Genomic DNA, 17,558 nt, shown 5'->3' with positions numbered 1-17,558 from the left:
GGGGAGTTTACATTTGGACAGACCTGTGTGCCTTGACCCTTGGTTAATTAGGTTTATTTGTTTAATGTAGAGTATCGCAATACAGGGCTCTCTCGATCAGGATCTAAATGCCCTTTGGAAGGCAGATTCAGATATTTAGACGGACTTTAAGATGACCAAGCAGCTCTCCTGACAATGTGCTCCTAACACGAGAAGACTCAGAAGAGGAGGAGAGTAATGAATCAGAGGACATGGGTTCTAATTCCGCCTCTACCACTTAGCAGCTGTGTGACCTTGGGCAAGTCACTTCACTTCTCTGGGCCTCAGTTACCTTATCTGTAAAATGGGGATTGAGACTGTGAGCCCCATGCAGGACAGGGGCGATGTCCAACCGGATCTATGTGGATCCATCCTGGTGCTTAATACAGTGCCTGGCACATAGTTAGCGCTTAACAAATAATTATTATTATTATTGAGAAGAGACCTAGAAAACTATTTGACTCATGCCACAGGTGAACCCTTGCATTTATGTTCACAGCCCGATAAATACGAGAATTCAGTATGTGTTATTATCCCTGGTGTTTTCCCATCCATGTAGAAGGCTGTTGGGATTGTGTGCACAGGGCAAAAACACCCCAATCCCTGCTCTAATAATAATAATAATAATAATAATAATAATGTGTGGCATTTGTTAAGTACTTCCTATCTGCCAGACATTCTACTAAGCACTGGGGTGAGTACAAGCAAATTGGGTTGGACACAGTCCCTGTCCCGCATGGGGCTCACAGTCTCGATTCCCATTTTATAGATGAGATAACTGAGGCATAGAGAGGTAAAGTGACTTGCCCAAGGTCACACAGCAGACAAGTGGCAGAGCTGGGATTAGAACCCATGACCTTCAGACTCCCAGGCCCATGCTCTATCCACTATGCCATGCTGTTACTTTAGTCCTATCTATCCCACTCTGTCATCAGAGAGAATCACAAACCCTATCATATGGTACTTTCCCAAGTGCTTAGGACACAGGAAGCGCTCAATAAATACCACTGATGGATTGGTTGATCACAGGGCTAAAAGTGAGCTCAATGAGACATCTAATCCATTCTGCTGCCTCCAAAAATAGAGATATTAAATGTTCATCCTACTGTTAATTTTAAATAATAAAAATGGTCTTTATTAGGCATTTACTATATGCCCAGCACTGGACTAAATACTGAGGCAAATATATAATTACCAGATTCGACACAGTCCCTATCCCACAAGGACTCGCCATCTACAGATAGAAAGCAAATATTTTATCTCTAATTTTCACAGATGAGGAGACTGAGGCTGAGAAAAGTGACTTTCCCAAGGTGGCATAACAGGCAAGAATCAGACTGGGGTTATAAACCAGGTCTCCTGATTCTCACCCCCATACTCTTTCTACTAGTTAGATTCTCTCTCATGCTCTAAAATATCCTTAATCGGTCACTCTCTCTACTTCTAGTTGTAGGACCTTGGAGAATCAGCACGGACCTGTGAATCAGCTCAGTCACTTTTCTGCTGTGTGACTTTGGGCAAATCACCTAACTTCTCTGGGTCCCGATTTTCTCTTGTGTAAAATGTAAACTGTGACCCCTATGTGAGACAGAGACTGTGCTGACATATCCCAATCAATATTATTCTATTTATTACTAGTCAATCAATCGTATTTATTGAGTGCTTACTGTGTGCAGAGCACTGTACTAAGTGCTTGGGAGAGTACATTATAACAATATAATAGACACATTGGCTGCCCACAAAAAGTTTACAGCCTAGTAGTGGAGACGGACATTAATATGAATAAATAAATTACAGATCTGTACATAAGTGTCGTGGGGCTGGATGGGGGGGAAGAATAAAGGGAGCAAGTCAGGGTGACGCAGAAGGGAGTTGAAGAAAAGGAAATGGGGATTTAGTCAAGGAAAACCTCCTGGAGGATGTGCCTTCGATAAGGCTTTGAAGGAGCAGCGTGGCTCAGTGGAAAGAGCCCGGGCTTTAGAGTCAGAGGTCATGGGTTCGAATCCCGGCTCTGCCACTTGTCAGCTGTGGGACTTTGGGCAAGTCACTTCACTTCTCGGTGCCTCAGTTACCTCATCTGTAAAATGGGGATTAAGACTGTGAGCCCCACGTGGGACGACCTGATGACCGTGTCTACCCCAGCACTTAGAATGGTGCTCGGCACATAGTAAGCACTTAACAAATACCAACATTATTACTATTATTATTAATTGGCAGATCTGAAGATGGAGGGCATTCCAGGTCGGAGGCAGAACGTGGGCAAGAGGTCAACGGCGAGATAGATGAGACTGAGGTACAAGTGAGAAGGTTAGCATTTAGAGGAGCAAAGTGTGCAGGCTGGGAGAGGAGCAAGTGAGGTCAGTGGGGACACGGTAATTGAGTTATTATTGTCAATCCTCAGGAATGTCAGTTTGGGAAAACTGAGAGGCTAATGGTGGTCTCCCATCAGAGAGTAATTGTCTCTCAGATAATGAGGGAGAGTGTTCCAGGCCAGAGGCAGGATGTGGGAGAGAGGTCAGTGGCGGCGAGATAGGCGAGATTGAGGTACCGTGAGAAGGTTGTCATTAGGGGAGCGAAGTGTGCGGGCTGGGTTGTAGTAGGAGAGTAGCCAGGTGAGGTACAAGGGGGCAAGGTGATTGAGAGACTTAAAGCCAGCGGTGAGTTTTCTGTTTGATGTGGAGATGGATGGACAACCACTGGAGTTTCTTGAGGATTAGAACCCAGGCTCAAGCCATCCACAAGGCCATCCCGTTAATTAGAGAATATAACCAGGTAAGCTATCTGCTTAACCTACACACTTAGACTGTGAGCACTTCCACTCCCCACATCTAATCTGCTCACCTTCTAATTATCAAGGCACTTGGTCCATAGTAAACCGATGAATCTCATTATCACTACTGCTAAAAGTGAATGAGGATTGTGGAAGTGGGCCACCATCAATCTTTCTACTCCCCTTTTAGACTCTGAGTTCCTGAAGGTCGGGGAATACATCTAATTAGCCCCCACTGTACTTTTTTATGGTATTTGTCAAGTGCTTACTATGTGCCAGGCACTATATTAAGTTCTGGGGCAGATATAAGGTAATCAGGTCGGACACAGTCCCTGTCCCACATGGGGCTCAGAGTCTTAATCCCCTTACAGCTTAATCCCTTACAGCTAAGGGAACCGAGACCCAGATTAGTGAAGTGACTTGCACAAGGTCACACAGCAGATGTGCAGTGGAGCCGGGATTAGATCCCAGCTTCTTCTGACTTCCAGGCTTGTGCTCTAACCACTAGACAACACTGCTTCTCTTCCCTACTGCTAGGTATAGTGCTTTGCACACAATGGTGGTCAGTAAATAATGATAATTATGGCATTTGTTAAGTGCTTACTATGTGCAAAGCACTGTTCTAAGCGCTGGGGGTTACAAGGTAATCAGGTAGGCCCACATGGGGCTCACAGTCTTAATCCCCATGTTACAGATGAGGTAACTCAGACACAGAGAAGTGAAGTGACTTGCCCCAAGTCACACAGCTGACAAGTGGCAGAGCCAGGATTAGAACCCATGACTTCTGACTCCCAAGCCCGGGCTCTTTCCACTGAGCCACGCTGCTTCTTTTGGAAAACAAAACTTCTTTACAAATTCAAAGCAATAGTTCCTTTGATGCGGAGGGGTGGAGAGAAGAGCTTCTTCACTTGGCCAATGAGTTCATCTATCCAAGGTCACCCACTTTTGGAGGAAAACACTTTAATAATGGCTTTCAGTTTCCCTCCTCACAGCATGACCACTGGCAAGCCACCAGGAACGGGGGAAACACACTCTCAGATCTCAGCCTGCTGCCCTTCGCTTCCAGATCCCTAGCAGCAAAATGAGCCTGAGGTAGAAAGGGGATAAAAAAGGAAGCCTCCGGTTGAGGCTAGATGGGCAATTAGGCTTTTACCCTCAAGGGCCAGACCCAGGGTCCGTGGCACTTAAGCGCCAGGCAAAGTGGCCCAACCATGGTTAATATCTGTGTTATGTGAATCACCTCCGGTACTGAAACTAAAAAACAACAACAAAAAAAAAAAACAGTTTTCTCTCCAGATTGCCCCCGGCATCACGACATGATGCATTTCTCCAGGCGCACGTGCACTGTAACGCAGTAGCATCTGGACTGGGCCGGAAGCCGGGCACTCCAGGCTCCAGTCACTCCCCCCTGATGTGTGGAGCAGGGGCCAGAGCCCCCACAAAGAAGCCATTCTCCCTTCTCCCCCACCCACCCGACAGGGGCACAAAGCCACAGTTCGGTGACAGAAGGGCCGTGCGGCTGGCTTGCGTCTCTGCCTCTCGGGCTGGCCTCTCCCACCTGGGTTGGTATCTCTCCTTCGGGAAAACCCTCTCTGGCTCCCACCCCAAGCACCTGGCACCAGTGGTGGCAAGAAGAAGGGGAGGAGGGAGTGAGCGGGAGGGCAGATGGGCCACCTTGGCCTCCTCTTCCCCAGAACCAGGCTCGGACTGGGCCTCCAGTTACCTCCCGTGGTGATGCTGGCTCCATCCCCATTTTTAATTTCCCCATTTTTTGCTAAATTAGCCAGCAGGTAGTAGAAGGGGAAGTGAAATTTTCTGTTCTTGACCACTGCGGCGATGACCAGGGCATTGGAGATGAAAATGAACAGGCAGAAAAAGGTTCCAAAGCACAGAACGCTCACGAGTTTTGTCCCCGACCACTCATCTGCCGTGTCGGTGTTGCTCATGTTATAAAAAAAGGCCATGCGCTTATCATAGTTTTAATCCCCATTTTACAGATGAGGTAACTGAGGCCCAGAAGTGAAGTGACTTGCCCAAGGTCACACAACAGACATGTGGCAGATCCGAGATTAGAACCCAGGTCCTTCTGACTCCCAGGCCCATGCTCTATCCACTACACCATGCTGCTTCACAAGGGTGCCCTAAACCTTCTGTTTTACTTGTATTGGACCTCACTTCAGTCTCACTTTTCTCTCTTGGTACTCTCCCCTGAGGTAGAAAAAACAGGACTTCGGGATACACAGATCCAGATAGAGTTAGAAACCTTCTTCTTCTTGAAGAAGCACCATAGCCTACGGGATAGCGCAGGGGCCTGGGAGTCAAAGGGACTTGGGTTCTAATCCCAGCTCTGCCACTTGTCTGCTGTGTGACCTTGGGCAAATCACTTTAACTTCTCTGTACCTCAATGACCTTATCTATAAAATGGGGATTAAGACTGTGAGCCCCAAGTGGGACAGGGACCATGTCCAACCCGTTTACCTTTTATCAACCTCAGCAGTTAGTACAGAACCTGGCACATAGTAAGCACTTAACAAATAACACAATTATTATTATTCTTCCCCTACAATCCCACATTGCTCAGCTCGATGTTTTCGAGAGCAGGAAAAAAACGACAGCAGGGAAAGAAAGCGAGGGCTCAGCTCTGTGAACACAGCTGGTTCCTGATGAGTTCTGACCAAAAGGAAGGGGACCATCCCTGACAGGAGAGTTGATTATCACGGGGATATTGACGAGATCGGGATAAACGTTCATTATGATGCACTTTAAGATTCATTTTAATAAGCCAGAAAGCACACTGTACTCAAAGGTAGCCACTTTGACTGGACATTGAAAAGATTTCACTGTAAGGAGTCCTCTGTTAGGTATGTTGTATCCAGATTTCACCTGTTCTCCTCCTCCCTACTTCCCCTAAGAAGACAGCTCCAAGTTTGTAGAGATGGAAGATTTGGGGAAATAAAGCGCCACAATTCAATCACGGTCCAATTTGTTCAATGTAGCACAGGTAATCGCAAATGCTCCTTCAAGCCACTAGCTTCCACCGCTCCCCTCTCAAAACAGAAAGCATTAACTAGTTTGAGTTTCTCCTCCTCTCTGCCCTAGATAACATTTTGAAGAAGAACTGAGGAGTAGTAAAATAGCCAAAAGGTGAGCAGCAGCAGAGAGGATGAAGAGCAGGGGTAGCAAGAGGTCTACCTAAAACACCAGTCAGAGAAATCCATCCTGGAGCTACCCAAATCAGTCGTGATAGCGTCTCTAGAGCAATCACACCTTGTAGCGCTCTCCTCAAAAACTTAGCCTAGAGATCTCCGAGTGGTAAGCCATCCCCGAGTTGGCCGCATTTCGCCATCCACTCGGGCTAGGCCGCTTAGTATACTAGCAACACATGTGGAGACCATCCCTTATGGAATGATCTGAGTTGATCAGGAGACGAGATTTAAATCCCACCTCAAACCACCACTGTGGAGGGCTAGTGGATAAGGAGCATATCCGGGGATCTTTACTTCCATCCGCCCCGACATTCTGGCCTCCTCAGTAGGTCACCCTCCCGCCTGCTCACCCACCGATCCTTACCCAAGACCGTCATGACCGTCTTCATGAGCTTCATCGGCGTCCTCCGGCGGCTGATGGATCCGCTCGTGTGAGGAGACAAGACGTTGGTCTTCCTCTTGACGTACATGTAGATCCTCAGGTACACCACCACCATGACAAAGAACGCCACCAGGTTGGAGACGGTCCAGAATATGAGGTAACTTCTGCTGTAAATGGGGGCCAGGGAGGAGCAGGCCGAGATGTCGCAGAGGCAGTTCCAGCCCAGCGTCGGGACGGCGCCCATGAAGATCGCGATGGCCCAGATGAGCAGGATCAGGAGGGTCACCCTCTTCTTGGTGAGGTTGCTGTGGATCCTCATCCTCACGATCGACATGTGGCGTTCCACCGCGATGACCAAGAGGTTGGTCAGAGAGGCGGTCAAGCTGGTGTCCAGGAGGCCCTGGCGCAGAAACCAGCGATTGACGGTCAAGGTCTTGGAGACCGGACCGGTGTTGAACATGAGAAACACGTAAGCGATTCCGGCGAAGAAGTCGGCGGCGGCTAAGTTAGCCAGCAGGTAGTAGAAGGGGAAGTGAAATTTTCTGTTCTTGACCACTGCGGCGATGACCAGGGCATTGGAGATGAAAATGAACAGGCAGAAAAAGGTTCCAAAGCACAGGACGATCACGAGTTTCGTCCCCGACCACTCATCTGCCGTGTCGGTGTTGCTCATGTTATAAAAAAAGTCCATGCGCTTATCATAGTGACACTGGTTCATCATGGAGGATGGTGGGACATCCTAGCAAAAGACACAAAGGAAACAAGAAATAACCCGTGAATACGATCCAAACATCTTACCACCAAATCGGCCATCGCTATCACCTCCCACGGATGATGGGGCATTTGGACAGTCGGACACACCCTGGATTAGCCGTAACTTTGCTAATCACCTCTTGTGTAGGGCAGATTAAATTAGTAAATACGAGAAAGTTCTCAGGAATCAGGAAAGGAGGCTTCTTAAAATAGGAAGATCAGCTCTCTTAGAGAAAGAGAAATTTCAGGCAATCCTCCCCCAACCCCTGACCACCATTAAAACAAAAATACTCTCGTCTGCTGCATTAAAATTGTCATATAATGACAGTAATAATAATAACTGTGGTATTTGTTAGGCATTTACTATGTGCCAGGCACTAAGTTGGACATAGTTCCTGTCCCACATAGGGCTCCCAGTCTTCATCCCCATTTTACAGATGAAGGAACCAAGGCAAAAATAAGACTGGATTAATGCAGGGTCAGGGGGCTGAAGACCGAGGGTCCCAGGCAGAAAGGGGTCTACAAACACCTCATGATGCGACCTCCTGTTACAACCCCCGCCCCATGGGCCTGGCTGCAAGGAACAGAGCATTCCCCTTCTCATGGTAACATTTGTGGCATTTGTCAAACATTTACTATGTCCTGGGCACTGCAGTAAGCACTGGGGTGGATACCAGCAAATCAGGTTGGACACAGTTCCCGTCCCACGTGGGGCTCACAGTCTCAATCCCCATTTTACAGATGAGGTAACAAGGTCCAGAGAAGTGAAGTTACTCACCCAAGAACACACAATAAATAAGTGGCCAGCCAGGATGAGAACCCATGACCTTCCCAGGCCCTATCCACTACGCCATGCTGCTTCCAATAGCAGTAGTGATATTTGTTGTTCTCCTACGATGTGCCAAGTTCTGTACTAAACGCTGGGGTAGATACAAGATAATCATGGTGGGTTGTGAGTCCCTGTCTCATTTAGCTCACAATCTGAGTAGGAGGGAGAACATGTACAAGCAGCTTTATGGTCTAGTGGATAGAGCAGTCCTGAGAGGCAGAAGGACCTGGGTTCTAACTCCAGCTCCACCACTTGTCTGCTGTGTGACTGCAAGTCATTTCACTTCTCTGGGCCTCAGTTTCCTCCTCTGTAAAATGGGGATTAAGACCGTGAGCCCCTTGTAAGACAGGAACTGTGTCCAACCTGACTAGCTCATATCTACTCCACACCTTGATTTCTAGACTGTAAGCCCATTGTGGGCCGGGAATGCGACTGTTTATTGTTGCACTGTACTCTCCCAAGAGCTCTGCATACAATATGCGCTCAATAAATATGACTCAATGAATAAATGAATGAAAGGCCTTAGTTTGGTGTCTGGCCCAGAGTAAGCACTTAAATTATTATTTATTATTAAGTGCCATCGAGTCATTTCCGATTCACAGAGACTATATAGATACGCTTTCTCCAGAACGTCCTGTCCTCTGCCGTAATCCGCAACCTTTCTAACGGTTCTTCCATTATCTATCTAGCTGCTGGTCTGCCCCTTCCATGTTTTCCCTGGACTTTTCCTAGCATTAGTGTCTTCTTCAGAGAATTAGACCTCCTGATTATTTGTCCAAAACATGTTAATCTAAGCCGAGTCATTTGGCAATCCAAAAACCACTTTGGTTTAATTTGCTCTAAAATCCATTTGTTTGTTTTTCGGGCAGCCATGGTATTCACAAAAGCCTTCTTCAACACCATATTTCAAAAGAATCGATGTTCTTTCGATCCTGTTTTTTCACTGTCCAGCTTTCAGATCCACACACTGTCACCAGAAACACCATAGAATTGACAATTTAGATTTTTATGGTAATCGTTACATCGGCGTATTTCATGACTTAACAAATGCCATGAAAAAAAAAAGAAACTCCATTTTTACAGATGAGGAAACTCAGGCCCAAGTCACACACCAGGTAAGTGGTTGACCCAGTATTAGACCCAGGTCCCTGGACTTCCAGACCAGTTCTCTTTCCAATAGGCCATGCTGCCACCAGCTGCAATAAGGCTAAGAGCTCATTAATAATTGCTAATGGGAGCAACCCTGGGGGCACACACACACGCCATTAATCCCTCCTGGGAGAGAGGGAAGAGTGGCACAGGGGAGCCATTGTGGGGATGGAAAGGCTCTTAATTGGTCACTGATCAATTCAACAGGGGACATGGCTCCAAGGACATTAGATTGATGTCATGCATCACGTAGGAGGATGGGAGGAAGGGGGCGGCTCCCGCCAAATCCATCCACTAGGAGCATTCGGGGAGGGGGAGAGGGTTGACTCAGTCAGTAAATCGTATTTATTGAGTACTTACTGTGTGCAGAGTGCTGTACTAAGTGCTTGGGAGAGTACAATATAGCAATAAACAGAGTTCCCTGCCCACAACAAGCAGTCCTGGTCACACTAGAAATACTTTGGGAAAGCAGTTAAGACGTTTATCTCAACCTGGATGTCCCGGTGACACTTCAAACTAAACACGTCCAAAACACCTCCATCACCTTCCAATTCAAACCCTGTCCTCCCCGTGCCTTTCCCAACACTAGAGGATTCCACTCTCCTTATCTCCCAAGCCCCTAACCAACTTGACATCATCTTCGCCTCATCTCTCTCCTTTAATCCATATATTCAATCTGTCACCAAGCCTGTCAGTTCTACCTTCACATCAACACTAAAATCTGCCCTTTCCTGTCCATCCAAACCGCTACTACGCTGATCCAAACACTTATCATAACTCACCTTGATTACTGTATCAGCCTCCTCACTGACCTCCCTGCCTCCTGCCTCTCCCCACTCCAGTCCATATAAAACTCTGCTGCCTCGATCATTTTTCTAAAAAATAGTTCAGTTCACATCTCCCCATTCCTCAAGAACCTCCAATAGTGACTCATTCAACTCCGCATCAAACAGAAACTCCTTACCATCGGCTTTATAGCGCTCAATCAACTCCCTCCCTCCTATTTTACCTTGTTGATTTCAACCGATCAATATTTATTGAGTGCTTACTATGTGCAAATCACAATGCTAAGTGCTTGGAACACTACAGTATTATAGAGTTGGTAGATACATTCCTTTTTTTTAATGGTACTTGTTAAGAGCTGGGGTAGATATAAGTTATTCAGGCTGGGCACAGTTCCTGTCCCTCATGAGGTTCGTGCTCTTAATCCCTAATTTTACAGATGAGATAACTGAGGCCCAGAGAAGTCGACTTACCCAGGGCCACACATCACACATGTGGCAGAGCCTGGGTTAAAACCCAGGTCCTTCTGAATCCCAAGGCCACCTAGGTCCTTCTGAATCCCAAGACCGTACTCTATCCACTAAGCCACGCTACCCACGACAAGTTTCCTACTACAGGCCAACCACCCTCACAAATCACTCTAGATGCAGCTATCTTACTGTGCCTTGATCTCAAGTATGGTACTGTCGACCCCTTTCCCACATCCTCCCCTTCCGTATTCTACTGACCACCCATCTCCCCACCTTCAAAGCCTTATTAAAGCTGTGAGCCCCATGTGGGACAGGGACTGTGTTCAACCTGATTAGCTCGTAACTACTCTAGTGTTTAGAACAGTGGGCAAGTCACTTAACTTCTCTGTGCCTCAGTTGCCTCATCTGTAAAATGGGGATTAAGACTGTGAGCCCCACGTGGGACAACCTGATTCCCCTGTGTTTACCCCAGCGCTTAGAACAGTGCTCTGCACATAGTAAGCGCTTAACAAATACCAACATTATTAACAGTGCTCAGCACATAGTAAGCACTTAACAAATACCATTATTATTATTATTATTATTATTATTATTATTAAAGATCACATCTCCTCCAAGAGGCCTTCCCAAATTAAGACTTCTTTTCCCCTACTCTCTCTCCCTTACACATCACCTATATACCTAGCTCTCTACACTTTAAACATTTTATAGTCATCCCACTCCCCAAGCATTTATGTGCATAACCATAATTTATTTATCGTTGAGGGCAGGGACTGTGTCTACTAACTCTGCTGTATTGTACTTTCCCAAGCATTTAGTCCAGTGCTCTTTACACAGTAAGTGTTCAATAAATACCACTGGTTGACTGACCCATCGTGTGTCCCATCTAGCAAAGTTGCATTGCGGTGACCAAATCTTCAATCCCAGGAGCTGATTTTGGTCTAGAACTTCATGGTTTGTGATCCTATCTCGCCATTTTAACACTGAATACAGCTCACAAATGACATTGATGGAAATCTTCCAGGAGGACAACTGTGGTACTTTCCCAAGTGCTTAGTATAGTGCACTGCACACGGTAAGCGCTCAGTGAATACAACTGAATGAATGGTGTTGATGGGGTTTCACAGGTGGAGAGTAGACTGAACGAGTAGCTCTGTCGACCTTTAGTATGGACTGGAATCTAATACCCTGCTGAGCCCACTCTCTGACAGTCTCCCAAAGAATATGCTGGCCTTTGTCATTCTATTTAGTATTTATTTACCGTGGCATTGTTGGTCAGTGTGCTGCCTAAATAATAGGATTCTGGGACAGGGTTTAGCTCTGTGCTACCCCTATAAATTTTGGGTCGTGTATATGACTTCCCTGGTGCCGGATGACAAATCACTTCTGTTTTCTTTAGACTTCTTGTCCATCTGTAAGTGCCTGGATCTTGTTGGCCAAAGAGAGTAATGCGATACCTCAAGGATTGTCCTAATTTCATCTTTCATCTTTCTTCTTGACGATAATGATGATGTCAAGCAAGGAACATGTCTACTGACTGTTGTATTGTACTTTCCCAAGCGTTTAGTACAGTGCTTTGTACACAATGAGCCACAAAGAACACCCTTGATGGATCAACTGATGGTGTCTTTGAGATCCTGTGGCATATCCTCAGTGGTCCATATGCTGGAGGAGAATTTATTGACATGCTTAAGCAAGGCATTTCCTCCAGTCTTTTAGATCTTAACAGGTTTGACATTAGGTCCACGTGTTTTTCTGCTTTTCCTGGCTCTCAGTGCTGACATATTGGAAAGTTTATAACATGCTGCAGAGGCCTTTTCTTCAAAAGTACAAAGCCTGGTGAAGAGAACGTTGAGAGATTCTTACCATCTCTTCAGGATGTTCTCCTTGTCTGTGATGAGACTCTAGAAGTTTGTTATGGGCAGGGAACTGGTCTGCTACAGGAAGTAGTGTAGCCTAGTGGATAGAGCTTGGGTCTGGGAATCAGGAGAACCCCGATTCTAATCCCAGCTCGGCAACTTGTCTGCTGTGTGGCCTTGGACAAGTCACTTCACATCTCTGGGTAACTACCTCAGTAAAATGGGGATTAAGACTGTGAGCCTCATGTGGGGCAGGGACTATGTCCAACCCAATTTGTTGGTACCTACCCCAGCACTTAGTACAGTGTCTGGCACATAGTAATTGCTTAACAAATACCACAGTTACTATTATTATTGTACTGGACTCTCCCAAGCACTTAATATAGTAATCTGCATAACATAATGCTTAATAAATGAATACCTACTACTGATCAATTGATTGATGAGACTGAAACCCTCTTCACAGGTAGGATGGTGGCTTGTGCAGAATCATATAATGACTTTAGCAGTGGGTCTTAGTTCTTAGTTTCATGGGAGTCTTATGGTGCTAGACTGTAAGCTTGTTATGGGCAGGTAATGTGTCTGTTTTATAGTTATATTGTACTCTCCCAAGCACTTAGTACAGTAAAGCAAGCACTTAATAAATACAATTGACTGAAGCATCTCAGTACCTTTTACACAAGTTCCATAATAGTGATAATAATTGTGGTATTCATTAAGCACTTACTGTGTGCCAGGCACTGTACTAAGCGCTGGGGTGGATTTGAGCAAATCAGGTTGGATGCAGTCCCTGTCCCACACGGGGCTCACAATCTCAACCCCAATTTTACAGATGAGGGAACTGAGGCACAGAGAAGTCAAGTGACTTGCCCAAGATCACACAGCAGACAAATGGTAGAGTGGGGATTAGAACCCAGATCCTTCTGCCTGCCAGGACTGTGGTCTACCACTCCTCCATGTTGCTTCTTGCAAAGGTTCAGGCACAGTTGGAGTGCATGAGAAGGCAGTCCTATCCCACTTTTTATGGTATCTGTTAAGCGTTTACTATGTGCCAGGCACTGTTCTAAGCACTGGGATAGATACAAGCTAATCAGGTTCCACACAGTCCGTGTCCCACATGGGATTCTTAATCCCCATTTTACAGATGAGGTAACAGAGGCAGAGAGAAATGAAGTGATTTGCCCAAAGTCACCCAGCTGACAAGTGGCGGAGCGTCTTTTAGAACCCGGGTCCTCTGATTCCCAGGCCCATGCTCTTGCCATTAGGCCACTTTGCTTCTCAGCCTCCATTCGTGGCATTTGTGATCTGTACATCTTTGAGGTAGCTGGGCTATGACGGAATCAGTAAGATGCCACTGTTTAGAATGTGTCTGCATCCAGCTGCTCTCTTTGTTTGGTAGGTTTGGTAATCACAAGGTGCTCTTTGCCTCAGCAAAGCTGATACCTGTTGTCGAATCTGCCAATCTCACATGGCCCAATGACTCACTTCCATGTGCGGGTGTCACTTCCGACTGGCATGGAAATTCCCCATTACAGTTCATCTATCTGACTCTAAAGTTCTGGAGAAACCTTCTTTATCTTCCTGGCAGTTCATCATTGGAGGGGAAAGAGGACCACAGGAGCGCTTATGATGGTGACAAAAAGCCCTTCTGTTTCAGGGCCACCGCGTCATCCAACGGCTACTTTGCCTCTGAGCTGATTCGGAAGGTCCGATATGAGTCATTGCCCTATTGCCAATTCAACCCCGGGTATAGGTCTATCTGAAGAGAGAAGACCTCTCCGAAAGTGCACTTACCTCTGTGAGTTGTCCTCCATCCAGGAGTCTGGTCTCACTGAAATGTTGCGATGTCGCCTCCATCCCCAGCCACCAGTTGTGCTATCAGGGTTACTCTTCCTATCGGCCGAGGCCGATTTCGTTCCCCGGTGTCCTGGTGTCAGTGATACGATGGTTATTTTTTCAGCTTAAGACTTTTTCTTGGTTGTTCTCACAGTGGGGATATACAGCTTGCCAGTTGTCATCCACTGGTGGGCTGAGTTTAGGCAATGTTTTTAGGGACCTCTTTCCTGGCGAATCCCCAGCCCCTTTGGGGAGAGCAGTGCTAGGGCTCGCTAAGGCTGCTCAGATATCCAGGATGTCACCAAGCTGCACTTCTGCCTCTTCAGTGACCAAGTGACCACTAATTGGCATAGGTCTCGAATCCACACAGCAAAAGCGGGAAAAAGCCCAAGAAGAGGCTAAAACACAGAACTGTTATACCTCTTCAACTGCCCTCCCTCTTCCAAAATCCTAAATCTGACTCCACAGAGGGCCCTAAACCCCTTTTATAGCCAGGATTGACTCTATAATCCCATCTCCCACTCCTCAGCAAGAATCAGTCAAAGAGAACAAAGTGTTAACTGCTAACATTTAGAGGAAATCCCTTAAATCTGAGGATCACTTAACACCATCCTCGGTTTGGATGTCTTAATGTCCCGCCCTATCTAAAGAACTAAAACAGAAAGAATACCAAAATCTGTGTTCATAATTCAAAATGCCTTGGCTCTCCTTTTTTTTTTTTTAATGGCATCTGTTAAATGCTTACTAAGTGCCAGGCACCATACTGAGTCCTAGGGTAGATACGAGCCATGAGTCCGTGTCCCTCATGGGGGGTCACAGTCTCAATTCCCATTTTACGGATGAGGTAAATGAGGCTCAGAGAAGTGAAGTGATTTGCCCAAGGTCACTCAGCAGACAAGTGGCAGAGCTGGGATTAAAACCCAGGTTCTTCTGATTCCCAGGCCCATGCTCTATCTACTAGACCATGCTGCTTCCCTTCCTTCTTCATTCATTCATTCACTCAATCGTATTTATTGAGCGCTTACTGTGTGCAGAGCACTGTACTAAACACTTGGAAAGTACAATTCGGCAACAGATAGAGACAATCCCCACCCAACAACAGGTTCACAGTCTAGAAACGGGGAGACAGACAGCAAAACAAAACAATGTTTTCCCTCTCCTAGAAATATCCTAATGCTTTCCCTCTGCCTAGATCTGGGTTTGGGTCCAAAGTGGGTCCCCAACCCCACCCTTAATGATGATAGTATTTATTACTATTAATAATAATAATGATGGTATTTGTTAGCACTTACTATATGTCGAGCACTGTTCTAAGTGCTGGGGTAGATACAAGCTAATCAGGTTGGACATAGTCCCAGTCCCACATAATCATAATAATAACAGTGGTATTTGTTAAGTGTTTCCTATGTGCCAAGCACCATTCTAAGCACTGGAGTGGATACAAAGTAATCAGGTTGTCCCACATGGGGCTCACAGTCTTAATCCTCATTTTACAGATGAGGTAACTGAGGCACAGAGAAGTTAATTGACTTGTCCAAAGTCACACAGCTGACAAGTGGCAGATACAGGATTAGAACCCATGACCTCTGACTCCAAAGCCCTCACTCTTTCCACTAAGCCACGCTGCTTCTCATATGGGACTCGCATTCTTAATCTCCATTTTACCGGACGAAGTAGCTGAGGCACAGAGAAATTAAGTGACTTGCCCAAGGTTTCATAGCAGACAAGTGGCAGAGCTGGGAATAGAAACCAGGTCCTTCTGACTCCCGCGCCTGGCTCTATCCACTAGGCCATGTTGCTTTGCTTACCACCTATTAAGCAGTTACCACTGAGTGCTGGGGTAGATATAAGATAATCAGGCTGGACACAGTTCCTGTTCCACAGTCCTAGGAGGAGAACAGGTATTGAATCCCCATTCTGCAGATGAGGAAACTGAGGCAAAGATAAATTAAATGACTTGCCCAAAGTCACACAGCAGGAAGGAAACAGCACCAGGATTAGAATCCAGATTTCCTGAATCCCAGATTCACACTCTGCTTCTCAAATCCCATCACCTTCTCCTTGGGTGGCCCATTGTTAACATTTAGAACAACTCACTCAACTCCATGTCCCTTCAGAGCAGAGCTAAACTCATCAATTTGGATTTAAGCAATTTATATTAGAGTGCAGGAGAACACTCACACCCATAGACTTTTCCTCGACGTACTGAACTCATCAGGGGACCGACGTACTGAACTCATCAGGGGAGGTGGAACAAGTAAGACCTATGACCAAACACCTCTTCTACTAGAGTTTAAACTCTTTGTGGGCAGCGAACGTGTCTACCAACTCTGTTACATTGTATTCTCCCAAGTGGTTAATACAGTGCTCTGTACACGTTAAGTGCTCAAAATATACAATCAATTGGAAAACCTCATTAGAGCAGCCAGCCCAGAAGGAGTTTAAAGACCTCATTTTCCAGAGAGGGGCAAAGAAAAGCAGAGTGTGGTGAAATCAAAATAAAGTTTTGGGGGGCTTCCTTCTGCTGGTATTGGAAAAGCCCTTCCTTCCTTGTGCATATTTAAGTTTCTAGTCTGATATGCTCGTTCTGGGTGGTCTTTGTGTTTAGCCAATTTCCTACCACTAGCATTTTTCAGAATTTTATGGCCTCTCACTATATTGAGTTTCACCTGAATATACACGTAAAAGGAAGGAAATATTAATAAGAATCACTTCCCTGCACCAAAAAAAAAAAAAATCCATTATCCCATTCCGCAAGTCCAGGTTTTACTCCATCATGAAGACCATGGAGTTAATGAGTTATATAAAGCATGAAAATGGCAGCAGTAATTTGGAAAGCATCTAAATATTTTAATTTTGTGGTCCTTAAAATTTGGTGAATTAGTAATTATGTAATCCAATTACATAAAATCATAATAACAATAATTCTGCTATTTGTTAAGTGCTTAATATGTGAAAAGCATTGGAGTAGATAAAAGGTAATCATTTCAGACACTGTCCCTACCCACATGTCAGCTGTGTGACTTTGGGCAAGTCACTTAACTTCTCGGTGCCTCAGTTACCTCATCTGTAAAATGGGGATTAAGATTGTGAGCCCCACGTGGGACAACCTGATTCCCCTGTGTCTACCCCAGCGCTTAGAACAGTGCTCGGCACATAGTAAGCGCTTAACAAATACCAACATTATTATTATTATTACCCCACATGGGATTCATAATCTTAGTAGGTATGAGAACAGGGATTGAATCTCCATTTTACAGATGAGGAAACTGAGGCAAAAAGAAGTTAAAGGTATTTGTTAAGTGCTTATTATGTGCCAAGCACTGTTCTAAGTACTGGGGTAGTAATGTTGGTATTTGTTAAGCACTTATTATGTGCAGAGCACTGTTCTAAGCACTGGGGGAGACACGGGGGAATCAGGTTGTCCCACATGGGGCTCACAGTCTTAATCCCCATTTTACAGATGAGGTAACTGAGGCCCAGAGAAGTTAAGTGACTTGCCC

At 45.8% G+C, this 17,558-nt stretch overlaps 1 protein-coding gene across 2 annotated transcripts in view; it reads right to left on the bottom strand.

Annotated features, from left to right (window-relative positions):
- The window catches only part of LPAR3 (lysophosphatidic acid receptor 3), a 54,957-nt gene extending 40,795 nt beyond the window's left edge, over positions 1-14,162 (bottom strand). For both annotated transcript variants that reach the window (XM_029061946.2, XM_029061947.2), the window contains exons 1-2: positions 14,014-14,162; positions 6,359-7,115 (exon numbers count right to left, since the gene is read on the bottom strand). In XM_029061946.2, coding sequence (XP_028917779.1) covers positions 6,359-7,115; positions 14,014-14,076 — 820 coding nt within the window. In that variant the 5' untranslated portion in view covers positions 14,077-14,162. The remainder of the gene's footprint in view (positions 1-6,358; positions 7,116-14,013) is intronic.
- Between the last annotated feature and the right edge of the window lie 3,396 nt (positions 14,163-17,558).

This window comes from Ornithorhynchus anatinus, chromosome 4 (genome assembly GCF_004115215.2).
Source record: "Ornithorhynchus anatinus isolate Pmale09 chromosome 4, mOrnAna1.pri.v4, whole genome shotgun sequence".
In the NCBI taxonomy this organism is placed as follows: domain Eukaryota; kingdom Metazoa; phylum Chordata; class Mammalia; order Monotremata; family Ornithorhynchidae; genus Ornithorhynchus; species Ornithorhynchus anatinus.
This window is presented reverse-complemented; position numbering and strand designations above follow the sequence as displayed.